The following is a 27,095-nucleotide window of genomic DNA, read 5'->3' on the forward strand; positions in this document are numbered from 1 at the left end:
ACTTCTGTATTTGACTTAAGTAAATAAAAACAATGTGTAATTCAAAACCATATTTGCCAAGCACTTGCTTCCTTTGTGTGTTTGTGCATAGCAGTTAAAATAACTAAATCTCATCCAAGCAGCAACTTCCGTGCATGAAAAGTGAATCCAATGCTTAAGTGCCTTAAACCTGCATTCTATCTAATTTCCAGCAGGGGGCGACCCGACTGGCTCAATTTCTATTGAAACATATGAGAAAATGACCCTACTTATCACTTGATTTATTACCTCAGTAAACATTTTCATAATGAGTTTATGGTCTCAATCAGTAGTTAGAAATGTTCTTCAAAAAAGCATGATGTTCATTTTGTAAATCATGGTCCCATTCATTTTAAAATAGACGATAAAGCAGGGAATGCTTTAGGGGTGTGGCTATACGCCAACCTGTCATTCAGGACAGAGGCTTAGCAGTGCTAACTATGGCACTGCTAAGCTAATTAAAGTAGACCTGAACTTGTGTTGTCAGTATTTTCATCTTGAACTTTGACCCTCTCATTGTTTGTTTTCACTTCATCATAGTTGATTGGAACATTTTTGTCGGATAAAAATGTGTTTTTCAGCGTTCGGTAGCACCTTGTCAACCAAAGCTAGCTAGCTAGTGCAAGCATTAGCTGGTAACAGATTTTCTGTACTGCTGTATATCCAGATGAATGGTGCCAGTATCCAGAGGTCTGCTTTTAGCCGAGGTCTGCAAAACTCTGCTGGATGATTCGAGTCAGATGGGTTGAAAATCAACGACTTCACCCCTTTTTTTGCGTTTAGTTTAGCCCAGCGCCATCCTCTCTTTACTTTTATACTAATATGAGTTTTTGCACCAACATAACCAACATATCTAGTGTCTTGTACAAGATTTTGATGCTGACTTTGTAAAAATACGTGATCTCATGGTAAAGCATATAAATGGCACATCACTTTTTGGTGTGTTTTGCGTATTATGAAACACGTTTTAAGCTTTTTGCGTGTCATTTTACGCCTTTTTTCCATTCACAACTTGTCACATACGGACGCTTTCAGGACACCTTGGTCACTGATACACACCAAACTATGACGCTTCACTTCACAGTTTTGTGAAATCAAACAAAACTTAAGTTTAGGCAATACAACTAAGTAGTCAAGTTTAGGAAAAGCATTGTGGTTTACGTAAATTAACTAACTTAAGTTACTTAATCAACGTGAATAATCAAAGTCTACGGTTTAGTTACCATAACTTGTTTCACGTGGCAGACAAACACTGCTTTGTTATACCCATCCACCTCCACTCATACCTGCCCTAAAGGGACTTCTTGGTCTTTATACTACGTCTCTTCATTTCCGGAGTAGTTTCTCTGAGTGTATAATATTGACATGGATGGGTTTACCAACAAGTCCTCCAAACCATGCGAATACAAAAGTTGCTTATTCATAACCTCTAATATGACACACAGGAGCGTTTGCCATTATCATATCTAAACCAGAGAACGTAACAGTCACAGTCCAACACCCGCTCTACAAAGCAGCTCGATTTGTTGGGGTTAGGCGTTTGACCTTGAGTGGTTAAGGTTAGGATAGCCGATTGGTCAGGGGATAGGACCTGTACAAATGGGGTTACGTTACCTTGCGTAAGCATGGATGCCTGGCCAATATATGCTATTGAAGGGCGGGTCTTGGCGTGGCTGGTGGACGTTGGACTAATGGGCTGTAGGACCAAGGGGAATTTTTGGGGTTATTGAGAGGTCGGAACAATAGAAATGACATGGCACCACACGAACCCCGCTCTCCTGAGTAAAAGTCCTGTTCATTTCTCACTAGCTGTAGAGGCAACTATGGTCAGGGTAAGTGTTACTGCTACTAGCTGCTGTTTCTCACTGGATTATTGGTCATGTTAGCTACAGCCGACAGATTAAGTTAAAAATACATGTGCCACATACAAATCTACCCCTAAGCAAGAGTTTTACCGATGTCCAGCACGTTTCTTTATTTCTAAGCAATAACAATGTCCAAATATATCATGACATACAGCTCAGGATGGGCAAGTTTCTTTAGCGTTAAAACAAATAATAAACAGGTAGTTTATTCTCTCATTAATAGACACAGTGGTGTGCAGTCTGTTTGAGTACATACTGTAAAAAAAGTCACTTTACACTGGACTTTTTCACATTCAAAGATTGTGTTAGTTTAGTTTATTACTTTCTTAATAACTGGGTGTTCATCATATTGTAGATTATGTACAAAATAATTCATAAGTGATTTACACATGTCTATGTTATCAAGAGGGAAAACAGCCTGTTGACAAGTAAAACCATATACATCTTTTGTCATTTATGGAGCTGTACCAGCTTTTCAAAAATGCTGACGTTCAAAACAATTGATTAACATTACAAAGATTTGTATTCTAAGAGCCACGCTTGCCTGTTAGATTTGCATTGTGTCACACAATGAGGAAAGGTCTTTTCATCATTCACTAGAGTTTAAATAATAGAACAGCCATTTTGTGTGAGTCACAAACGTTTTCTGAACCCTTTTTTTGTTAAAAAATAGCATAAATGTATAAAGTATTAACTATTTATTCTATATCTTGCTTTGCATTTATTCAAAACAAATATGTTTGCTATGATTTGAAAAAAACTACTATAATTCACTGATTCACTACATTTAACTATGACTGCTTCACAGTTGTACTGTAGTACAGTGAGGCTTGAAGTCGGCCTTATATAGGCTCAGCCAATAAAATAATGTAATAGTGTGACTGACATGATGCAGGGGCATCAGACTGGAGGGGGAAAGGGGACTGAGTATACAGGGCCATCATGTGAGGAGGGCCCACAAAGATACACCCCTGGACATAAACAAGATGTTATTACCCAGCAAATAATAAGGTTTGTTTAGAATCAAATGCATGAAAAAAGGTTAACTTAATAAGAATATTCACTATTTGTATGCCATACTTTCATTTTCTAAAACTATATGCCAATGTTGCCACCTACATCTTCTTATTTTTCTAATTTACTAGTGCAGTGCCTGTTCAAGAAAGTGTCTCTTTGGAGACCGACTGCTTGGCTTATTGCTGCTTGCAGTTTTCTCCAGAGCCATTGCACCCCAAAATAACTTACAAAAGGACCCCAAAGCACTCAATATGCAACTCAACTGTATACTACTGATTTACTATTTACTTCTACTTCAGAGAAAAAAAAAATGGTACTACTATATTTACCTGACAGAGAACGTTGCAGATTCAGATTCTACTCACAAAATATCACAATTAAAATATGATGCATTATTATTCAGTTTTTGGTGGATAATCACGTTTCGGCATGACACCGGTAGCCCACTGCGAAGACACGCTTGACTGAGAGCTGTGAAGCCCTGCCCCTGCAGCTGCACACAGGTGGCTGTATTTTGTTTTCTCAACTTCTATTGTGCGGTTGTTTAATTTTATTCACAGTTTATTAATATCCAATATCCAACGCTGTCCAAACTGCTCCAAATTCCAAATGGCAAGTTCATTGGGTACCCAGGAAGCCAAGTGTGAAGCAGATTGGATGAATGGTTTTTGAGATATTTGAAAGCCAACTGGCACACAAACAGCGGTACATACATGCATACATACAGAGGTTCCTCGATATATAGTTAGATTAGATGTGTCACTGTGTAGAAAATGTTTCTTCCTTACTGACTGAATTTAGTACAAAAAGAGGCCACCATGTGCCATTGATTGTGCACTTGATCATCAATGATAAAACCTGGTTTATTATTAAAAATGAATTTCTCTGGCTAACATTAATCATACATTAATTTAAATTGATACTGTATCTATTATTGATAACATATAATTCTGTTTTTTTTAAACTTATGAAGTAAATAATAACCAGAACAGATCATCAGCATCCATGACAAATAACCTTTTAAGTATTCTTTGTTATCTTTGTTATGTTATAAAGAATATTTGCCATATAAATAATATGTGTTTGCTAAACCCAACATGCCACTGGAAAAAGGGGGTAACTTGTGTTGCCATCTAATATTGCCATCTCCCAATGCACCAATAGTCTGTTTAGATCGTTGGATATAGTCTGTGATTTAGATATGGAGATTTATTTTTTAGGTGACCTAAATACTGATCGGGGATTGAATAATTGCTCATTGAAAAATAAGTTGCAGTCTATAGCCGATACTTGCAATTTGTCACAAGTGGTCAAAAAACCAACAAGAATTTTTTATAATGCTGATGGGACAAAAATGGAAACATGTATAGATTTACTTTTTACTAATGCTACAGATTTGTGTTCAAAAGCAATTTCTATTTGTGTTGGCTTTAGTGATCATAATTTAAGTGCAATTAATAGAAAAAACAAAATCCTCAAACCAGGTCAGAAGATAATAATTAAACAGATTTTTAAAAACTTCAATGAGGCTAGTTATTGTGCTGATATTAGAAATATTGACTGGTCACAAGTATTAAGGGAAGCAGATCCTGATCTAGCTTTGGAGGTTTTTACAAATTTATTAATGCCAATTGTTGACAAACATGCCCCATTAAGACAAATGACAGTAAGAAGTATTGCTTCTCTATGGTTAGATGCTGAACTTAAAGAATATATGAGGAAAAGAGATAAATTAAAGTTAGAGGCAAGCTTATCAGGAGATAATGGATTATGGGAAAGGTACAAGCAATTAAGAAATGTTACAAAGTTAAACAGAACAAAAAAGAACTATTATGAATATAAATTTGAGGAAGTAAAATCAAACAGGAATAAATTATGGAACACGTTAAATCAATTAACAGGGCGGGGAGATAGATCTGTACCAGTATATTATTAATTTAATTTTAGAAAAATGTGTTTTTCCCACTAACTGGAAAAAAGGTAAAATTGTGCCTCTTCCTAAAAACAAAAGGGAACATTTCTCTGGGAAAAATAGCAGACCTATAAGTATTCTGCCAATTTTGAGTAAGATCACAGAGAAAATTGTTTATGATCAAATTAATTTGTATTTCTCAAAAAATGGGTTAAATTCACTTTATCAACATGCTTATAAGAAAGGGCACTCAACAACAACAGCCTTAGTTCAGAAGACGGATGATTGGTTGCATGAAATTGACGATGGAAAATTAGTTGTTATGGTAATGTTAGATCTGAGTGCAGCATTTGATTTAATTGATTATGATCTATTATTGAAAAAATTAAGTTGTTATGGATTTGAAAAGTGTGCAATCCAATGGATCTATAGTTATCTTACTAATAGGGAGTTTAATGTACTGTTTAATGGTAGTTATTCTGAGACAAAGGTTCTGCGTTGTGGGGTGCCTCAAGGGAGTTGTCTTGGACCATTGTTATTTTCTATTTTCAATAATGATTTGTCTTTTATTTTGGGGTGTGCCAGTATTGCCCTTTATGCAGATGACTTGACTATTTTTGTGTCTGATCATGACTCTACCAGACTTAATACTGTATTAAATAATGAACTAAAATTAATTGAAAAGTGGAACAGAGAAAATAAGTTAATTATTAATATTGCGAAGAGTAAATGTATGATTTGGGATCTAATCATCTTTTAAAAGATTCCCCTGCTCTGAACTTGTCAGTTGGTGGTTTGATCATTGAACAAGTGGCTGAGGCTAAATTGCTCGGCGTGATTGTGGACAGCAGGTTGACGTGGAACGCTCAGATAAAACTAATATTGAATAAAATGGGCAGGAGTATGGCTTTAGTTCGCCATTGCAGGAAATGCATACCGATTCGCATACGGAAAATTCTGATGGAATCAATAGTTTTTGTGTCATCTGGACTATTGTTCCATCATCTGGGCTGCAACTACAGAGAATATTTTAAACAGATTACAAATTGCACAAAATAAAGCTTCTCGGCCTGTCCTTAACTGTTCTTTTAGAACAAGTATTAAGGACATGCACAATCAGTTAACATGGCTTCATGAAAGAAGCAGAATTAATTATTCTCTTATTAAATTCTTAAAAATTATAATTATTACAAAAGTACCAGAAATTATTTATGAAAGATTTACTTTTTTCAGTGACATTCATACTCATTCCACGCGCCAATCAAGTGAAGGGTGTTTCTTGTTACCCGTCTGTCGAACAAATCAACTTCAAAGAACATCATGTTATAGAGCAATGGTGGCATGGAACTTGCTCCTGTTATTTTTGGTTTCAGAGAGGCACAATATTAGTTTTTCCGAAAGACTGAGGCTGTATTTATTTACTTTGGAGTAACTGTAATTATGTTTTTAATAATGACTGCATAATGAGCTACGGCAATGGAAATGTGATTTTTATTTTATATTATACCTAGAGAGTGGTAATATTTTGTACATGTAAGAGCTTATATATTGTTATATGGTTATGTTGTTATGTTTAGTGTATATGTGTTATGTTGTGTTGTGTGTTAGTTAGATGATTTAGAAGATGTTATGTGCACTTCTGTATTTGTCTTCATTGTCTTCATTGTTGTACAGCTTAGATGTTAATATTTTGGTAAAAATTAAGACCCCAGGAAGAATAGCTGCTGCTTAATGGAGTAGCTAATGGGGATCTAAATAATAAACAATAAACAATAGTGTGCAATATAGTGACCCTAAAACCTTACTTGATTTTCTGGATATAGTCAATCATTTTTGTTTGTGCATAGTTAGTGTGTAAATGCATGTGTCAACCTCTATACTATGATTTTACTTTGTTGTATGAGTTTCACTCACTCACTAATAAGTAACGGAGGAATTCATTTAAAAGAGAATCACTAGATTTTTATTAAAAATCTTGCTTTTAAACGCTCATGCTCTAATAACAGGAGTCCATGATACGCCTCATGCTCATCCACCTCATGCCGCTCATGCCCATGTCCCTGAAGCTCCTGTACTCTCCGGGCCTCAGGTACATCTGCCTGCCTTTGTAGTGGGGCTGCTCGTACATCAGCCAGTGGCCGTCCATCACGTGGCAGGACTGGCAGTCGTTCATGCGGTAACGCTCCATCATGTTGTCACAGTCGTCCATCAGCTCATGACTCTGACCACCGAAGTTCTCCCTCTCGTAGATCTTCATCCTGAACTGACCTCTGTGCTGTAAATTCAAATGAGGGAACATGAATCACTGAAATCCTCCTTTAAATACTGTAATACTTTCATATAACGTTTCATGTATAATTAAAATAATGAGTTACAGTACCATGGGAATCATGCGGGATGACCTGATGCAATCACTCATGCCCATACGCTGGTAGTCGGAGTACTCTCCCCTCCTGACAAAGTACTGGTTTCCCATGTAGTTGGTGCGGTCGTAGACCATGAAGCAGCCGCTCTCTACCCTGCAGGAGTGGCACCTGCTCAGGTAGGAGGTCAGCTCAGCACAGTCGCCGCTGGTCTCATAGGAACGACCCTGGAAGTTCCTGTCCTCGTAGAAGATGATCTGAAAAAGACATTATAATGACAGCGTTTCATTATTAAAATGATAAATTTCATTATTTTATTTTTTTTACATCGTCAACCCTAATTGGAGAAAAAAATCCAAAGCTAAAGCAGCACACACCTTGCCCATGGTCATGACTACAGTTACTTTGGGGGCTGTACAGCTGTTTTGGCTCAAATGGGACTGCACACTTTTCTCGATGTCCCCCCTGTTGTTTTTATACCTGACCCCACATCCAGTGGATACATGACACCATTGTTCAAATTCCTGACAGAGCAACTGGGAGCAGAGGCCCCCGTGTACAGTTTAATTCAAAGTGAACTTCAACAGTTCATGATTTGCGGTGGTTGCATTTGTGAGAAGAGGCCCTGCTTTGTATTGTTTGTGCTGCTAAACAACACGGGACATGTTTTCCACAAACATACTGTACCTTGCTTTGAAGGACGCATTAAATATATTACTTCTAATTTAATGTTTTAATAGGTGAAACAATACACCAGAAGACAGGAAAGACACCAGAAAAAACAGGATTGATAGCAGTGAACAAATACACAACTTGCTGAAGCAGATTAAACTGTAGGACACTAGAAAACATGATGATTGTATGACATGTAATCATCATTACATATATATCTATATATATATATATCATTAACAGTCACAATCATACACCAGAAAATATGTTGATGATTTTTTATTATTTCGAAATGAAAGTATATGTATCTTCACTTTATTTTAGAATAATATACTTTATAAAGTCTTCGAAGATGTATTTTTTATGTTTATTTTCAACTGACTAGTGATTGCTGACAGTGACTTTCATGGTTTTGAGTACTATATAGCATCCAAAACCAGCTCTCTTTTTATTTATTTATTGTTTTACACAATCTTCAAATCATTTGCAATTGCATGCTTATATTTTATTCATACAAATCAATTATTTTATCATATTTTATATATACCTTAGTGGTCCCCTAATACTGTATCTGAAGTCTCTTTTATATATACCTTAGTGGTCCCCTAATACTGTATCTGAAGTCTCTTTTATATAGACCTTAGTGGTCCCCTAATACTGTATCTGAAGTCTCTTTTATATATACCTTAGTGGTCCCCTAATACTGTATCTGAAGTCTCTTTTATATAGGCCTTATTGGTCCCCTAATACTGTATCTGAAGTCTCTTTTATATAGACCTTAGTGGTCCCCTAATACTGTATCTGAAGTCTCTTTTATATAGGCCTTAGTGGTCCCCTAATAATGTATCTGAAGTCTCTTTTATATAGACCTTAGTGGTCCCCTAATACTGTATCTGAAGTCTCTTTTATATAGACCTTAGTGGTCCCCTAATACTGTATCTGAAGTCTCTTTTATATAGATCTTAGTGGTCCCCTAATACTGTATATGGAGGCTCTTTTATATAGACCTTAGTGGTGCCCTAATACTGTATCTGAAGTCTCTTTCCCAAAATTCAGCCATGGTGCAGAATTACAGCCACTAGAGCCAGTCCCACAATGAGCTTTCCTTAGGATGTGCCATTTCTGTGTCTGTAGCTATTGAGGAGGAGAGAGGGGGGGGGCAAGGTGGAGGGTGGGGGTGTGGCCTTGACCAACTGCCGCTTTGCTCGTTTGAAAGCCATGATGCCTCTCTCTCATGGGTGGGCCAAATTCTCTGGGCGGGCAAAGCAGAGAAAGGGGAGGTAACCTAAGGAGCAAGATTCCACATTGGCTCATCTGAGCTTTCATTTTCTCAAAGGCAGAGCAGGATACCCAGGGCTCGGTTTACACCTATCGCCATTTCTAGCTACTGGGGGACCATAGGCAGGCTGGGGGAACGCATATTAATGTTAAAAAACCTCATAAAGTGAAATTTTCATGCCATGGGACCTTTAAACATATGTCAAATAATCGTGCACCATGTATGGAGAGTGGAGAATATTTTATAGTTATAATTATGTGTGGCGCATTATCAAAATGTGTCAAAACAGCACAAAGCAAAAGAAAATTTGTCTTTTCAAATCTGGCATACAGTTGATCACATAAAGTATCTCATTCTGTTTTTTTTAATAATAACAATATATTTATTCACACCTTTAACTAATACCAATGAATTTGTGAGTGTATCCCTTTGCAAAAAAAAAATTTGAAAGTTTCTATAAGTAACCACTTGAGTCTGTTTACGTTAAGTGAAATAGAGGAAGTTTAATTGTAAAACCATTTAATGACTGAGACCCTAGGATATACATCATGCACATATTTTCTGATGCACATATGCATCAGAAAATGTGTTCGATACTGAGGAGGTTGGAGGTTGGTCTCCTGCTCTGCGATAATGGCTAAACAAACCCTGACTTCAACTCTTTATAATACTTAAAAACTTGATAAATATGTGGTATTCCAGGCTGTGTTTTACTATAGGCACTTTATGTGTCTTGGGCAGATTAGATAGATAAGATAAACCTTTATTGATCACCAGAGGGGAAATTGGATTGGTCTATATAAATTAGACAGCTACCAGATTTTGATTTATGAAAAAACAGGTGTAAATGTAGCATTAGTGGTTATTTGTTATTGTCACAGCCAAGGCTCAGTGAGCTGGACAAAGAGGGAGACCACACAACAGGGTTTTCCCTACCATTACAAGGCTTGGGTGCAGCACCCAAGCCGTTTTTGGCACCACCTTAGCTGAATGAATGTGAAATCAATGTGAGCATTGTAGTTGGTCCCCAGTGGACTTCTTTAATTCAATTCAAATTTATTTATAGCGTCAAATCCTAACAGAAGTTATCTCAGGACACTTTACAGTAGGTCTAGACAACACTATAATATACAGAGACACAATGATTCCTCCCAAGAGCTAAATTTGGTGTGACAGTGGCAAGGAAAAACTTCCTTTTAACAGGCAGAAACCTCAGACAGAACCAGGCTCTAGGTGGACGGCCATCTGCAGCTGCTGGTTGGGACACAGAGACACTGATACAGATATACAGAAATATGTTTCATAATAGTTACAGTTGGCAAAACAGTTGGCGTGATGATCAGTGGCAATTCTACCGACCATTAAGATAATAGAACTATGACTAGAAATAATAGTCGAGCAGGACCACGGCAGCAGTTGCAACCATAATCCAAGTGCCACCACAATCCAAAGAAATCTGCAATGCGAGAAAGCACAACGACTCTGGGGAATAATCTCCCTGGAGCTAAGTTAGTAACAAGCATTACTGGGACATGAATGCACACAGATGGAGAGAGGAGGAGAGAGGAGCTCAGAGTTTATTATGAAGTTCACACAGGTGTAAACAAATAGGATTTACCATGTGGTTATTTCCTTTAGACTATTTATTTATTAAATTACTAGAAAACATGCTATATGGTGATATATATATCGATATCAAGGTATGAAATTACCTTTATCGGAATAGAAGATTTTGGCCTTATTGTCCAGCCCTATCTGCAGGCAACCTGCAAAGGGAAAAACAGCAGACAGCAGAAGGAGCACTGAAAGAGTCAAACTACTCAGTGAAGAGGTGGCAGATAATAGCAGGCACTTTTAACTTCAGATTTCTTATCTGGCTAAAGTAGATGCATAAATGGGACTAGGTGTAATAATAATAAATCAAAAAGAAGAGTATCCAGTTCTAAATGTATTGACATAATAATTTAAAAGCGGAAAGAAGTTACTGAATACTGGCTTCTTTTCATCCTGTTAAACTCTGTCCATCTAAAGTGTACAGCACCATTTTCAATCGAGTCCTCGTGGTCTCCATTCAATCGTTAATCCTTATTTAAATCCACATGACTGTGTGGTCTCTGATGTTGTGGAGGAATGTGTACTGCACTCCACTCGTGGATTGTCCCTTTAACAACTGAATCAGCCAAATGATAAAATGCTACATAACAAAGAAAACTGTGACCTTGCTTATTTACACCTTCCTGAGTAAAACTATCACACAGTGATATTTTATGTGAGAAATAATCTCTAACCTCTCTAACCTTATGTTTTTATACTCCAAGCTACACTCTCACAAATATTTATTCGTAAAATCAGTAACAACATCAGCAATAACTCTTTTACTAGTGGTACTGCAAATATATATTTTTAAGTCTACTTAAACTCCTACCTAAATTTTAAATATTTTTAAACGCATTTCTTGGTAACTATACATTAACTTTAATCTACAGAAGAGAAATAGAGGCATTCCCCCCTTATGTCTTCTCATAAACCATTATATATATTGAATAATATTTATAACTTTGCAAGAACTTCTTTAGGTGAAAATATGAGTTTGTAAATGATAGATATAATGTAGAAGATAATAGAACCAATCAATGAGCAACCAAAATTATTTATAATCTCGATCTCTGTTTCTGTTGCATATTCAAAAATTGCATTCAAATTGTACAATACACACAAATAAATCTGATTAATAGATTACCAACAATAAGGATTGCGTATGCCATGTTGAATTTGGAAAATATTTTATTTCTGAGTTGTTTTTAAAACAGATTCATTTGTAAAGTTAACAGGAGTCAGTGATGCGTCTGATGGAGCTGAACCTATTTCCATCATATCCCATGTCCCTGAAACTCTTGTACTCTCCGGGCCTTAGGTACATCATCTTGCCTCTGTAGTGGGGCTGCTCGTACATCAGCCAGTGGCCGTCCATCACGTTGCAGGACTGGCAGTCAGACATATGGTAACGGTCCTGGATGTTGTCGCAGTCGTCCATCAGCTCATACATCTGACCTCCGAAGTTCTCCCTCTCGTAGAGCCTTACTTTGTAGGACCCTTTGTGCTGTTATGAGTAAATATGTAGTAATTAGTCATTTTGATGGAATCTTAGCTCCTGTTAGCAGGCATTTGATTTACATTTCGTAACATCTGGGTGTCATACCATGGGGATATTACGACAGGACCTGATGCAGTCACCGAAACCCATCATGCGCTGGTAGTCAGAGTACTCCCCTCTCCTCAGGAAGTACTGCTGACCCATGTAGTTGGGACGGTCATACACCATGAAGCAGCCGCTCTCCACCTTGCAGGAGTGGCACCTGCTCAGGTGAGAGGACATGTCAGCGCAGTCGCTGCTGGTCTCATAGGAGCGACCCTGGAAGTTCTTGTCCTCGTAGAAGATGATCTAGAATCCAACAGAGCAGCCAAAGTTCAGTGTCAAACATATGGATGGATGGTTACCAATATCAACCCTGATGTAAACAGCAATCATTATGGAAATGGACTTATGGTAAAAGTGCCAAAAAAGGATGCATCCATGTAGCCTTTCTTAGTAGAATAATTTACAGTCTAAATACAAAGACAATAATTTAATTTATGAATACATCATAGGAGCAACAATACTAGTAACGTAGCCATGATACACTTACCTTGCCGTGCATGGTGGCTGATACATTGACTGATGCTATAGCAAATCCTATCCAGGATTTAAGCCTTTTTTATACCTAACGTGGCATCCACACAATCGATGGTACCATTGTATGGAAGCCATGAGTCAGCAGCATGCAATGTTAGACCCTCTGTTTGTAAATGCTGATGGGAAAGGGTTGTTATGCATTCTCACAGGCTCTATCATTCTAGATCAAATGGCTTCTGTATCTGTCGTTTAAATTTGTGATTACTTTAAATATCATAGGACATGATTCAATTCCTTTGGGTTTTAAAGTAACATGGAGACATTAAAAGGTAGAAAGTACGTCTGAAGCATCTTAAAGGTATTGTGTGATTTTATTCTGTTATCACAAATGCTGTACTGATACTAAAAACTGTTTGAAACAATAATGTAACATTGAACTTCACTGATCTTAACATTCTCAAGTGCTCATAAAAAGGTGCTGACGCTATTTCAAATGTCTGCATTAATTCCATACGTGCAGCAAATACCTGTTTGATTTATGGCAACTCTTACTATATGTTTTATAAAACATTGTTTTTCCAACTTTTTCCACAATGATGTTCCCCCTTTGAAATATTTTTTCAGCCATGTACCAATGCAAAACTATATAAATACTAAACAACAATCTTGTAACTGAAAAACAGTAAAAAAATAAAAAAGGTATTTTAAATGTTTAGAATCCATCACTAAATTATTCAGTATTACAGTATAATTATTTTAGGAATTACGCATGACCGCTATCTTTTAAATATTAATTTCGGTCAAAATCTCATGTACCCTTGTGGCAGGGTTGGCTCTGTGGGTAGAGCAGGCACACATGAGAGGTTTATGCCTTGACGCAGAGGTCCAGGGTTTGAATCCGACCTGTGACGATTTCCTGCATGTCTTCCCCCTCTCTCTCCCCTTTCTCACCTAGCTGTCCTGTCAAATTAAAGGTGGAAAAGCCCCAAAAAATAAAAATTTTATATAATCACTGTTATAACATATAACAAAAATATTGTGGCGTGGCCACAAGTTATTATTATGAGAAATGAGATCAGGTTAATTCCAGATGTCCTTAAATGTGCAATATGTATGTGGCCGGGTTGGCTCAGTGGGTAGAGCAGGCGCACATAAACAGAGAGGTTTATGCCTTGATTAATTTTCCGGGAACCATCACCTTATCGTGGTGGAGAGGTTTGTGTGTCCCTATGAACCTGAGGACTGTGTTGTCTGGAGCTTGGTGCTCCTGGTAGGGTCTCCCATGGCAAAGTGGTCTCAGGTGAGGGGCCGGACAAAGAATGGTTCAAAAACTATGAGTGACCGAGGAAGGGATCCATAGTGACAGATAACGGGGACCTAAAACCAGAGATCACCCGCAGAAGAGCCCTGGCTGCGACAGCCGTGCAGTGTCTCTGGAAACCACTCTGGCGACACCAGACCATCTCACGCAAGACGAATGCCCGGATTTACAACTCAGCAGTACTCTCCATCCTGCTTTATGGTTCGGAGACTTGGCCCTTAAATAAGACACTGGCTGCGAGATTAGATGGCTTTGATAGCAGTGCTCTCAGAACTCTCAAGAACATCAGGTGGCCACAGCGGGTTTCCAATCAAGTGCTTAGAGCCCGCACGTGCCAGCCCAGAGCATCCTGCCTGGCTGCACAATGTCGCACCCGCTGGTTCGGCCATGTCCTCTGCCTTCCTTCTGACCATCCGACGAGAGCCATTCTCCAATTTGATCCGAGGGCCGCAGGCTGGAGACAACCACAAGGTAAACCCCGCACCCGATGGCTTGACGTCCTTGCGGGTGACCGCCAACAACATGGAGTTCAATTCAATTTTATTTATAGTATCAAATCATAACAAGAGTTATCTCGAGACACTTTACAGATAGAGTAGGTCTAGACCACACTCTATAATTTACAAAGCCCCAACAATTCCAAAAATTACAGTAATTCCCTCAAGAGCAAGCAGTGCGACAGTGGCGAGGAAAAACTCCCTCTTGGGAAGAAACCTCGGACAGACCCAGACTTTTGGTAGGCGGTGTCTGACAGGCCAGTTGGGGATATGATGAACAGTGGCAATAATAGTCAAATTAATAATGGAACAGTGACTTCAAATGGTAGTTGTAGTAGTTCATGTCATATCAGGGTGTGGCAGGGCGTTACAGGATGTAGTGTGGCCCAGCAGAGCATGGATGGACGTAGCATGAAGCAGCAGGGTCCAGCAGGAAGCAGCAGGGTTCAGCAGGACGCAGCATGACATTGCAGGGCACCGCTGAGCTAAGCAGGGAGTGCAGCAGGACCACGGCAACAGCTGCAACCAAGATCTTGGTGCCGACGTTCTGCAAGGAAATACGCTGGGTGAAAAACATAAGGACTCTGCGGAGTAAACTCCCCAGAAGCTAGGATTAGTAACAAGCATTTCTGGGACGGGATGCACACAAATGGTAATAGAAAGGGAGAGGAGAGCAGCTCAGTGTGTCAAAGGAAGGAAGTTCCCCAGCAGTCTAGAACTATAACAGGGTAACTAAGAGAGACAGGACATAAGACTGGAGTTGCGGTGGAAGATGCAGAGCAGCTGGCACAAGACCGTCAGCTCTGGAAACAACTGGTTCATCTGGTCGGCTCAACGCACAGGGATGGGATACTCCCCTACCGATTGCAGGAGCCAAATAGATAGACCGAGGAAGAGATAGAGTGACCCCGCCCGGAGGAAGCCCGGGGCCCCTGTCTGGAGCCAGGCCCAGATGGAGGGCTCGTCAGCGAGCGCCTGGTGGCCGGGTTTGCCACGGAGCCCAGCTGGGCACAGCCCGAAAAAGCTACATGGCACCTATCTCTCCATCCCATGGGCCCACCACCTGTGGGAGGAACCACTGGGGTCAGGTGCGCTGCCACACGGGTGGCAGTGAAGGTCAGGGACCTCGACGGACCAGACCCGGGCAGCAGAGGCTGGCTCTGGGGACATGGAATGTCATCTCTGTTACCCCTTTTCCACCAAGGCAGAGCTGGTGCTGGTTCGGAGCCAGAGCCTAGTTTCAAATTGGTTCTTTGTTTTTCGATCACCAAAGCACCAGCTCCGAACCAGTAAAAGTGATTCTTCAGTAGCACCAAATCATTGCTGGGCCAGAGGTAAGAACCGCTTACGTCAGCAGCTCGGGGCGGGGTTTAGCGCTAACTTTGCTGGGAAAGATGAGACGTATACAGTGACGTAAGACCTGGCTCTGTGCTGGCTCTTTAGCCTGTGGAAAAGCAAAGTGGTTCTTTGGAGGCTCGTCAGTTGAACCAACTCCGAACCGGCACTAGCTCTAGCTCTGAACCAGCACCTGGTTCTTGTTGGTGGAAAAGGGGTATCTGTGGGGGAAGGAGCCGGAATTTGTGCAGGAGGTGGAGCACTACCAGTTAGATCTGGTGGGGCTTACCTCTACACACAGTCTTGGTTCTGGAACCATACTCCTGGATAGGGGTTGGACTCTTTTCTTCTCCGGAGTTGCCCAGGTTGTGAGGCGTTGGGCGGGTGTGGGGATACTCACAAGCCCCCCGGCTGAGCGCCGCTATGTTGAAGTTTACCCCGGTGGACGAGAGGGTCGCCTCCCTACGCCTGCAGGTTGTGGGAGGGGTGGAACTCTGACTGCTGTTTGTGCATATGCACCAAACAAGAGTTCGGAGTATTTGGCCTTCTTGAAGACCTTGAATGGGGCTCCAGTGTGGTACTCCATAGTTCTACTGGGGGACTTCAATGCACACGTGGGCAATGATGGAGACACATGGAGAGGCATGATTGGGAGGAACGGTCTCACTGATCTAAACCCGAGTGGTTGTTTGTTGTTGGACTTCTGTGCTAATCACGGATTGTCTATAACGAACACCATGTTTGAACATAGGGATGCTCATAAGTGTACTTGGTACCAGAGCACCTTAGGCCGAAGGTCAATGATCGATTTTATAATTGTTTCATCTGATCTGAGGCCGTTTTGGACATTCAGGTGAAGAGAGGGGTGGAGCTGTCAACCGATCACCATCTGGTGGTGAGTTGGGTCAAGGGTGGGGGAAGACTCTTGACAGACCTGGTAAACCCAAAAGGGTAATGCGGACACCGGTGGTCAGGGATGTCGTTCGACTGAAGGAGTCTTTCCGGAATATATTATCCCAGAGGACTCTTGAGGCAGTTGCAGGGTACCGAAGGGGCTGAAGGGCTGCAGCCTCTGCCGTGAAAGAGGCAAAGCAGAGGGTGTGGTAAAAGTTTGGAGAAGACATGGAGAAGGACTTTCGTTTAGAAAACAGGGGTATCACACTTCTCAGCCTCCCTGGTAAAGTCTACTCCAAGGTGGTGGAAAGGAGGGTTTGGTTAGTTGAACCTCGGGTTGAAGAGGAACACTGCGGCTTCCGTCCTGGTTGTGGAACAACAGACCAGATCTTCACTCTTGCAAGGATCCTGGAGGGAGCCTGGGAGTATGTCTACATGTGCTTTGTGGATCTGGAGAAGGCGTATGACCGGGTCCCCCGGGAGATACTGTGGGAGGTGCTGCGGGAGTATGGGGTGAGGGGGTCCCTTCTCAGGGCCATCCAATCACTGTATGACCGCCAGGGCTGCGCTTTGTCACCAATCCTGTTTTTAATATTTATGGACAGGATATCGAGGCGTAGTCAGGGTGGGGAGGGGTTGCAGTTTGGTGGGCTGGGGATCTCATCGCTGCTCTTTGCAGATGATGTGGTCATGATGGCATCGTCGGCCTGTGACCTTCAGCACTCACTGGATCGGTTCGCAGCTGAGTGTGAAGCGGTTGGGATGAGGATCAGCACCTCTAAATCTGAGGCCATGGTTCTCAGCAGGAAACTAATGGAGTGCCTACTCCAGGTAGGGAATGAGTCCTTACCCCAAGTGAAGGAGTTCAAATACCTTGGGGTCTTGTTCGCGAGTGAGGGGACAATGGAGCAAGAGATTGGTCGGAGAATCGGCGCAGCGGGGGCGGTATTACATTCAGTTTATCGCACCATTGTGACGAAAAGAAAGCTGAGCCAGAAGGCAAAGCTCTTGATCTACTGGTCAGTTTTCATTCCTACACTCATCTATGGTCATGAAGTTTGGGTCATGACCGAAAGAACGAGATCCAGGGTACAAGCGGCCGAAATGGGTTTCCTCAGGAGGTTGGCTGGCGTCTCCCTTAGAGATAGGGTAAGAAGCACAGTCATCCGTGAGGAGCTCGGAGTAGAGCCGCTGCTCCTTTGTGTCGAAAGGAGCCAGTTGAGGTGGTTCGGGCATCTGGTAAGGATGCCCCCTGGGCGCCTCCCTAGGGAGGTGTTCCAGGCACGTTCAGCTGGGAGGAGGCCTCGGGGAAGACCCAGGAATAGGTGGAGGGATTATATCTCCAATCTGGCCTGGGAACACCTCGGGATCCCCCAGTCGGAACTGGTTAATGTGGCTTGGGAAAGGGAAGTTTGGGTCCCCTGCTGGAGCTGCTGCCCCTGCGACCCGATCCCGGATAAGCGGACGAAGATGGATGGATGGATGGATGAAATTTTCGTTCCATGATGGAACGTCTGTTTGTGTTTGGGCCTGTGTGTTGTTATCAACTGCCCATTTTGACAGCTGGGCCCGGTTGCCAGATATCACTGTAAAAACGCAAACCCAGCGCGCTACAGCTATATTACGGCCGTGGAAGCAGCAAACAAACAAACAAAAAAGAGTGGACTAATTTCCTCCTGAACAGGTAAGTGTTGCATTGAGCTTCATTCATTTATATCACGCTAACGTAAGGATAGACATTTTAAGTAATTTCAACATTCACATGTGGTCACATTAAATTACATAAGTTACGAGTAACATTACGCGTGTTAGTTACTCACAAATTTTTATTTCGACACATCCGGTGATGTGTTCCTGACTGGTGCTAACGCCACCATGCTAATACAAGCTAACTGCTAATGTAGGATCCATGACATATGCCAGAAACCACAAGTTTCACTTCCTCATAATGGAAACATGCAATGTAACACCCTGTAGCCTGAATTGTTAGATTGGGACACAGTATTCTCTACAGGTTGCTTTGCGATGTATGTAACGTTATGTTATTGTGTCTAACGTTACCATTGCCAGCTTCACGGTTATATGTTGGAGAGTAAGATGATTCCCACTTTCTTACAAACTGGCATGCAACCATAATGTGTAATGTACTGACAATACAGTAGACAAGCTGTATGGAAGTAGTAGTACCGACAATCTCTCCCCTACCAAAATGTTTCCCCTGCTTCAGTTCAGCGGGCGTAGCTGACAGACAGTGACTGTGCCCTGGGTACAGACGACTGTGAGATTGCGGTCTTTTTCGTGGCTATTGCAGTGATGTTAAGCTGAGAAAAGGTGACTGTCAGTCGCTCACAAAGCTCTGCAAAGTTGCAGTCTTTTTAGCGGCTGTTGTTGTTATGGGTAGTCAATAAAAGGTGACTGTCAGCCGGGTACAGAGCTCTGCGAGAGCACAGGCTTTTATAACGTCAACATAGCAGCATCTAGTAACTCTGCTGCGCTGTGGAGTAATGTCTGACAATGTGAGACTAGAATCAAGCTAATATTGACATTGTGTGACGTTGGATTTAGCGTTCTCAACACCTGGCAACTCCTGTGAACTTCGACGCTGGGGAGGAGGGGCCAGGAGACGACGCTCTTCTGTATTTTGAATTTGGACTGCAGTAACCATTTTATTTATTTACAATCCGTTTTTTGGGCTGCTAATGGTTGTCAGAAAGTATTACTCTTCACTTTCATAGCCAGCGCCCTGATGGACAGAAAAAGGGGTGACACAGATGTAGGGGGAGTGTGCAGCAATAAAATGGTTTTCCTTAGCTGTGGTTGAGTCAACAGTAAGTTGAAATTTGAATACGAAATTAATTCAAACCTGTCCATGTTTGCAAGCACCTAAGGTGCAATAAGTCTTTCCATGGAGATGATGATTATCTCGTTCCCACGAGTTAATAATGCGTGGCCACGCCTTAATTATCTTGCGGCCACAGAATAATAACTCGTGGCCACACATTAATATCGTAATAATATTTTTTCCACCAATGTTCCCAGAAGTCACATTTGTACGATGCAAAATTTACTTTTTTCTCCACCGGCCAAATCTACCAGCCACTTCCATATTTTATCAGCATTTGACTGGTGTTAATATTGTGCCCAGTGCACACACACAACAACATCTACCTAATGTTATTAGCTGTTTTCATAATTACACTAGTTCATTTTTTTTTAAGATTATTTTTTGGGGCTTTTCTCTTTATTGACAGTGGATAGACTGTAAAGGGGGAGAGAGATGGGGGATGACACGCAGCAAAGGGCAGCGGGTCGGATTTGAACCCGTGCCGCTGCAGGACTCAGCCAACATGGGGCGAATGCTCTTAGTGAGTGAGCTAGAGGCTGCCCCAACAGTAGTTCATTTTTAACGTTAATGTTAACATTAAACATAGTGGTCCGACCTATCTGACGTTTCTGCTGCTTATTTTCTGTACTGTGTTGCTTTGCTGCATCTCTAATAAACCATATCTAACATTATGAACAGCAACATCTCACTGCAGGTCGGACTGACTGCTAGTACGGGACGCAGGAGTATTCTACCTGGAAGTTATTGTAGACAAACATTGTGATTGGGTCTATAGTTTTTACTTTATATGGTAGAATAATTTAAGTGTAGTAAATAGTAAACTGTGCATCTAAATGTATTGTTTTTATTTTATTTTAGATAGAGTACTTGTTTATGAATCTCAACTGGATAACACCTGTAGCCAACACCAATCACCTACTTGTATTTAATATTGGCTTTGTGTGAAGTGGCAGCTTCTTCGTGGGAACTTAAGTGGGTAGACATCTTCTTGATATCTAATATCATACTTGCACTGCTCAGTGTCTTTATCTGGATATTTGCTGCTTCTCCATTCCTGTTCGTGTATCCTATCGGAGATACTACAAACCTTGCATAAGTTCGCAACATTTCCGCAGCCTCACCTCTCTTACCTATCCAACCCGCTCCACACACACTCAACACCTTGTCGCAGGTGGCCTGTGGAACTGCCAGTCTGCCACTCGCAAGACTGAGTTCATCTCTTGCTTTGCCAGCCAACAATCCCTTGACTTCCTTGCTCTCACTAAGACCTGGATTACACTGACCAATACATCCAACCCTGCTGCTCTCTCTTCTGCCTACTCTTTCACCCACACACCCAGACCCACTGGTAGAGGCGGGGGTACAGGCCTACTCATTAACCCCAAGTGGAGATTTTCTCTCTACCCACTGCTACAGTTCACTCCACTGTCTTTTGAACTTCATGCTGTTACCATAACTCATCCGGTACAACTCATCATTGTTGTTAACTACCGCCCACCAGGTCTTCTGGTAGAGTTTTTGGAGGAGCTGGATGTCCTTCTTCAGAATCAGAATCAGAATCAGAAAAGCTTTATTGCCAAGTACGTTTACACACACAAGGAATGTGTCTTGGTATCGTAGGTGCATGTCACATTAAGCAACATGCACAGACACACCGAGTCGCCATATGCGGCGCCATCTCAACTCTCTCCTAACTCTCGCAGGGACAGATACAGCATGACATCAAGGAGAGGAGAGGGAATAAAAAAGCAACTCTCAGACTATCCTCATAAAGATAAGAACAGTGTGGGAACAGGAAAAAACACCTCAGCACGTAAGCACACAAACAGTACATTTGCACTGCTGAACATAACACAATACAACATAACATAACATAAAATAACATAACATAAACATCCTTTCAAACTTTCAAACATCCCTGAAACTGGCCCTCAGCTAGTACTTCACCATCCAGACAGAGAAGTCAACTAACTTCTTACATCTTCTCTCTTCTTTTGCCCTCTCACTCTTGCCTTCCCCACCCACTCACAAAACTGGCAGCGATCTAGATCTCATATTTACCAGAAACTGCTCTACATCCAACCTTACTGTTACTACACTCCATACCTCAGACCATTTTTTCATCTCATCCCCTCTCCCACTCTCCCAAGCTCACAACCACATATCTCACGGGAGACACTATACCTGTCCGCCGAAACATTTGTTCACTCTCTCCTTCTCTGGCGCCATCTACTTTATTGACCCTCCCTACATCTGACTCTTTCTTACTCATGCCTCCCAACGCCGCCACAGGCACTCTCCTCTCTCTCTGTCCTCTTACTTCACGACAGGCTTGCAAGTCCTCCCCAGCTCCGTGGATGTCTGACTCAGTGCGTGATGAAAGATCAACTATACGGGCAGCGGAAAGGAAATGGAAATGTTTAAGAAAATCTAAACACCCAGATCGCTGCCTCTAGTTCTGCAGCAAAAAGCTCTTTCTATCAAACCAAAATTTAATCCTCTTTCTCCAACCCCCAAAAAACCTTTCTCCATCTTCTCTAACCTCCTAGATTCCCCCAGTCCACCTCCTTCCTCCTCCCTCCTACCAACCCACTTTGTCAACTCCTTTGTAAAAAAATAGATGACATTCTCCACCACATTTCCTGAATCATCTTTTCATCCAACACATCCAGTACTCTTTCCTCTTTCACCCCTTTATCTCCAAATCAAATTTTTACTTTACCTCCGCCCGCCCAACCACCTGCCCCCTTGATCCTATCCCTTCTCACTTACTCCTGACCTTCTTCCTTTCCTCACCCATCTCATCAACATCTCCTTGTCAACTGGCTGATTCCCCCGACACCCTCAAAGAGGCAAGAGTGACCCCACTAGTCAAAAAAACAACACTCGACTTGTCTGAAGTAAATAACTACAGACCTGTCTCCCTTCTTCCATTTCTATCCAAAACTCTTGAGCGTGCCATTTATAATCAGCTCTACTTATCTCCACCAGAACAAACTTCTTGATCCCCACCAGTCTGGCTTCAAGGCTAGCCACTCAACAGAAACTGCCCTCCTTGCTGTCACTGAGCAGCTTCACATCACTAAAGCAACCTCTCTCTTCCGTCATCATCCTTCTGGACCTTTCTGCTGCCTTTGACACAGTGAACCATCAGATCCTCATTTCGATACTCAAGGATCTGGGTGTCTCAGGCTTTGCTTGCTCATATCTTACCTGGCAGACCGAACCTACCAGGTAACTTGGAGAGGATCTATCTCAAAACCTTGCCCACTCAAAACTGGAGTTCCTCAGGGATCAGACCTGGTTCCCCTCCTCCTTTCTCTGTACACCAACTCTCTCATTCACTCGCACAGCTTTTCTTTCTTTTTTTAAAGATTATTTTTTGGGCTTTTCCACGCTTATTTGATAGAACAGCTAGGTGAGAAAGGGGAGAAAGAGGGGGAAGACATGCAGGAAATCGTCACAGGTTGGAATTCTAACCCTGGACCTCTGCGTCAAGGCATGAACCTCCCCTCTCAGTATATGTGCACCTGCTCTACCCACAGAGCCAACCCGGCTACCGCACAGATTTTCTTATCATAGCTACGCAGATGACACCCAACTAATTCTCTCCTTTCCGGAGTCTGAAACGCAAGTAGTGGCACGTATCTCGGCCTGTCTGACTGACATTTCTTCTTGGATGTCCACACACTGTCTGAAACTCAACCTTGACAAGACTGAGCTCCTTTTCTTTCCAGGGAAGGGCTCTCCTACCCAGGACCTTACTATAACAATTGACTACTCTTGTCCCCTTCTAACGCAGAAGCCGGCTCAGGTTCCGGTTCAGGCTCTGGTCATCTCACGTCTAGACTACTGCAACTCCCTCCTGGCTGGCCTGCCTGCATGTGCCATCCGGCCCCTGCAGTTCATTCAGAATGCAGCAGCTCGACTTGTCTTCAACCTCCCCAAGTTCTCTCACACTACACCGCTCCTCTGCTCTCTCCACTGGTTACCAATTGCTGCCCGCATCCGCTTCAAGACACTAGTACTTGCTTATATACTATATATATGTATATATATATATATATATATATATATATATATATATATATATATATATATATATATATTCTTAAAGCTGCACTTTCATATGGCTCTTTGTAGATTTGATTTAAAGCTAATGTGCTTGCACTTACTACTTGTTGTCTGGAGTTTTCCCCTTTTTAATTTGAAGTTGCTTTGGATAAAAGCGTCAGGTAAATGACATGTAATGTAATGTAATATTGTTTATACTCGTTATGTCATGTAACCTGCTGTTTGTATTGTATTAATTGTATTTAATGGTGCCTTCTTGGCCAGTTCTATCTTTTACCTGGTTAAATAAATGAAATTTAAATAATAATAATAATAATAATAATAATAATAATAATAATAATAATAATAATAATAATAATAATAATAATAATAATAAATAATAATAATAGTGAATAATAATTAATACCAGGGCTGACTATTGCTGCTATAGATGAGGTCATACGAAAGATGATGCAAAAGACAGAGTATTCCCCAGTGGTTACTCAAAATTAATAATTTGTAATGACATCTGTGATACTTTTACAATTTCTTTCCGTTTAGTAATTGTGATTTATGTTAACAAATGTTTTTTTTTTTTACATTTTCGGTTGCAGAATATCTGTATGCAAAGGATTTAAAAAAAATATTTATTTACTCTTCAATGTTTGTGTGATAATGTACATTTTAACAATGTGTTGTGTCTGTGATGTCATTTATTTTTTATTCTTTTCATGATTATTCAAGTGAAAAATGCCAGGAAAATGTTCTGTAATGTTGTGAACATGCTTTGTTTGGACATCTCTTTATAGTTTGATCCTCATTGTTTATTCAGTTTATTGTGTTCATAAAATCAACCTTTTTTGTAGACATAAATAAGGAAAAAAGCCACAAGCTCAAGTTCTTTTGTTTTATTTTTCATTTTTTATTTTAAAATGAAAATGTCTAGCACATGTCCATGATGCGCCTCATGCTCATCCACCTCATGCCACTCATCCCCATGTCCCTGAAGCTCCTGTACTCTCCGGGCCTTAGGTACATCATCCTGCCTCTGTAGTTAGGCTGCTCGTACATCAGCCAGTGGCCGTCCATCACGTGGCAGGACATGCAGTCGTTCATACGGTAACGGTCCATGATGTTGTCACAGTCGTCCATCAGCTCATTCATTTGTCCACCGAAGTTCTCCCTCTCGTAGATCCTCATCCTGAACTGGCCTCTGTGCTGTTTTTTGTGTGTGGAGAGAAGAAAAATGTCTTAATATCAAGTTTTGTGCTGATTGTCACCCGTAGTAGAATCCATATGACTGATGCTGTGTTATACCTACCATGGGGATCATACGGCAAGACCTGATGCTGTCCCTCATTCCCATCATGCTCATGTAATCAGCGTACTCGCCCCTCCTCATGAAGTACTGGTTTCCCATGTAGTTGGGACGGTCGTAGACCATGAAGCAGCCGCTCTCCACCCTGCAGGACTGACACCTGCTCAGGTAGGAGGACATGTCAGCGCAGTCGCTCATGCACTCATAGGAACGACCCTGGAAATTCCTGTCCTCGTAGAAGATGATCTAAACAGTGATGCATTAGTTTATACTCAACAGTAAAATTAATATAACTGTATCTAGCAAGTCTACTGTATATTATGTTTATGTATAACAGATGTGATTTATTTTGTGAAATGATCCTGGAGCTTACCTTGCCCATGCTCATGTCAGTGGTGGTCATACTTATAGATGAGCTGCTGCTGATGCTACTGCTGCACTGCTGTCCTGTTTGGTTTAACCCTTGCTTTTATACCCGACCAAACCCTACAGAGTCAGTGGGCCCCCATTGTTTAAATCCCTGACCCAGCAACATGGTATGGAGCGCTGTACAGGCTTGTGTTTCTGTGTTGCATAATCATATGACTGGGCCCTCGAAGACTTTAGAAATGTTATCCTTTTGATCAGGTAACACAAAGCTTCTTTTTTTTCTTTTATCCAATTCTAAGGTCATGCCTGTTTCACTGTTTTACTATGTCAGAGGCAGTTCAATTAAAGTAACAATAACAAACTGTACTGGTTATTGTATGTTATATTAATAGTAGTAATAATAGTTGCTGTACTTCATGATGCATCATAATTAATATCTGATGTTTAAACAGTTTAGTGCATCACTGTGAATCTGATGTGGATTTTAATATAAAAAAGGAAATAACTCAAACTAAGACCACATCAGACCGACCTGACAGACATAGGGCATTGATAACGAAAATGGGTGTTGGGTGCAACAATTGATCGTTTTATTCTGTGTAGCGTATTATACTTAACAACAACCGACGCCACATCTTGGACGCCTTACGATGTTCCGACGAAAAGACGAGCAAGTCAGAATATTTTTGCCTTCTCTCACAGAGTTTGACAAATTCCATGACATGTTCCATGACCGTTGTGAGCACAGAGCATTCTTCTGCGCACAACTGGAAACTTGGATGTGTTTTACTAAAGTGTTCCTTGTGTTACCATGCTAAGCTAACCTGGGCTTGTATAACAAAGACACACAGCTACTAAAGGCTAGCTTAGCCGGTAACATTAATCCCCCTTTCTCCTTTTTCCTGAGTAAGACCTAAACTGGTGGGGTTTGAAAAGAGGCGGTTGTGCTGTGTTAAACTGACTCCCCTGTTTCATTTTGTGTTCTGGAGAAAAAAAACAGAAAATATGTGACACCCACACAATTTTGTATGTTTTTTTCTTGTTTTCACTTTCTCGAAAGTTTTGCTAAAATTCCCACACCGACAATTTTACATAACTATCAAAATCCAATTTTCCTCTTAGGAAAGAAACACTACAAGAGTGTGCAGCAGTTACCTGGAAACTCACATAGATATACTCAGGTAGGCTCCCCTACTGGCATGCGTGACAGTGCATCTGCCAGGAAATTATCTTTTCTGGCCAATTATCGTCTCCTGGTCTGTATAGACCAGTGGTTCTCAAACTTTTTCGGTCATTCCCCACTTTGGACAAGGCTGAATTTTCAAGCCCCACCTGCCCCCATTGCCCCAAAAGATGCTAATGAAATATGCAACAAGCTTAAAATGTTCCAGTAGTATCAGTATAGTAACAATTTGTATCTAAATACAAACTAATGATCTACATCCAATAACAAAAGTTAAAAAATAAAGAAAATAAAAGTGAAGCTGTGTCAAAATTTGTATTAAGTTCAAAAATAGAAAATAAATAAAAGTGCCACTTTGCAGTCTGTTAAAAAAAAGAAAAGAAGAGAAATCCATTTGGCAAGACAGGTCTATTTATCCCTGCATTAGTGGCTGCAAGGAGCCTGTTTTGCATTGCACAATTTCTCAAAGCGGGGTGGCAGG

General features: G+C 41.1%; 3 protein-coding genes and 1 pseudogene across 3 annotated transcripts; 1 reads left to right on the forward strand and 3 right to left on the reverse strand.

Moving 5' to 3' along the window:
* Positions 1 to 6,808: 6,808 nt before the first annotated feature.
* LOC114564102 (gamma-crystallin M3-like) lies at positions 6,809 to 7,567 on the reverse strand. Its single transcript, XM_028591278.1, has 3 exons — positions 7,553 to 7,567; positions 7,193 to 7,432; positions 6,809 to 7,087 (listed from the first exon to the last, which is right to left on the reverse strand). Exons 1-3 carry the CDS (start codon positions 7,565 to 7,567, stop codon positions 6,809 to 6,811), a joined length of 534 nt encoding a protein of 177 aa, XP_028447079.1.
* Positions 7,568 to 11,950: 4,383 nt separating this feature from the next.
* Positions 11,951 to 12,824, reverse strand: LOC114564050 (gamma-crystallin M3-like). The gene is made up of 3 exons (XM_028591195.1): positions 12,813 to 12,824; positions 12,326 to 12,568; positions 11,951 to 12,226 (listed from the first exon to the last, which is right to left on the reverse strand). Exons 1-3 carry the CDS (start codon positions 12,822 to 12,824, stop codon positions 11,951 to 11,953), a joined length of 531 nt encoding a protein of 176 aa, XP_028446996.1.
* A 1,542-nt stretch (positions 12,825 to 14,366) lies between these two features.
* Positions 14,367 to 24,616, forward strand: LOC114563595 (uncharacterized; annotated as a pseudogene).
* Positions 24,617 to 24,686: 70 nt separating this feature from the next.
* Positions 24,687 to 25,615, reverse strand: LOC114563920 (gamma-crystallin M3-like). The gene is made up of 3 exons (XM_028590916.1): positions 25,436 to 25,615; positions 25,066 to 25,308; positions 24,687 to 24,962 (listed from the first exon to the last, which is right to left on the reverse strand). The coding sequence occupies exons 1-3, from the start codon at positions 25,463 to 25,465 to the stop codon at positions 24,687 to 24,689; spliced, it is 549 nt and encodes a 182-aa protein (XP_028446717.1). The 5' UTR covers positions 25,466 to 25,615.
* Between the last annotated feature and the right edge of the window lie 1,480 nt (positions 25,616 to 27,095).

This window comes from Perca flavescens, chromosome 11 (assembly GCF_004354835.1).
Source record: "Perca flavescens isolate YP-PL-M2 chromosome 11, PFLA_1.0, whole genome shotgun sequence".
NCBI classification, from domain to species: domain Eukaryota; kingdom Metazoa; phylum Chordata; class Actinopteri; order Perciformes; family Percidae; genus Perca; species Perca flavescens.

What these genes read in the sequence shown, in the direction of transcription:
- LOC114564102 (XM_028591278.1), bottom strand. An exon ending in CATCCCGCATGATTCCCATG is followed by an intron (nt 7,088 to 7,192) that starts GTACTGTAACTC and finishes TTGAATTTACAG; the next exon opens with CACAGAGGTCAGTTCAGGAT.
- LOC114564050 (XM_028591195.1), bottom strand. An exon ending in CCTGTCGTAATATCCCCATG is followed by an intron (nt 12,227 to 12,325) that starts GTATGACACCCA and finishes TACTCATAACAG; the next exon opens with CACAAAGGGTCCTACAAAGT.
- LOC114563920 (XM_028590916.1), bottom strand. Translation starts at nt 25,465, where the DNA reads ATGACCACCACTGACATGAGCATGGGCAAG. An exon ending in CTGACATGAGCATGGGCAAG is followed by an intron (nt 25,309 to 25,435) that starts GTAAGCTCCAGG and finishes ATCACTGTTTAG; the next exon opens with ATCATCTTCTACGAGGACAG. An exon ending in CTTGCCGTATGATCCCCATG is followed by an intron (nt 24,963 to 25,065) that starts GTAGGTATAACA and finishes CACAAAAAACAG; the next exon opens with CACAGAGGCCAGTTCAGGAT.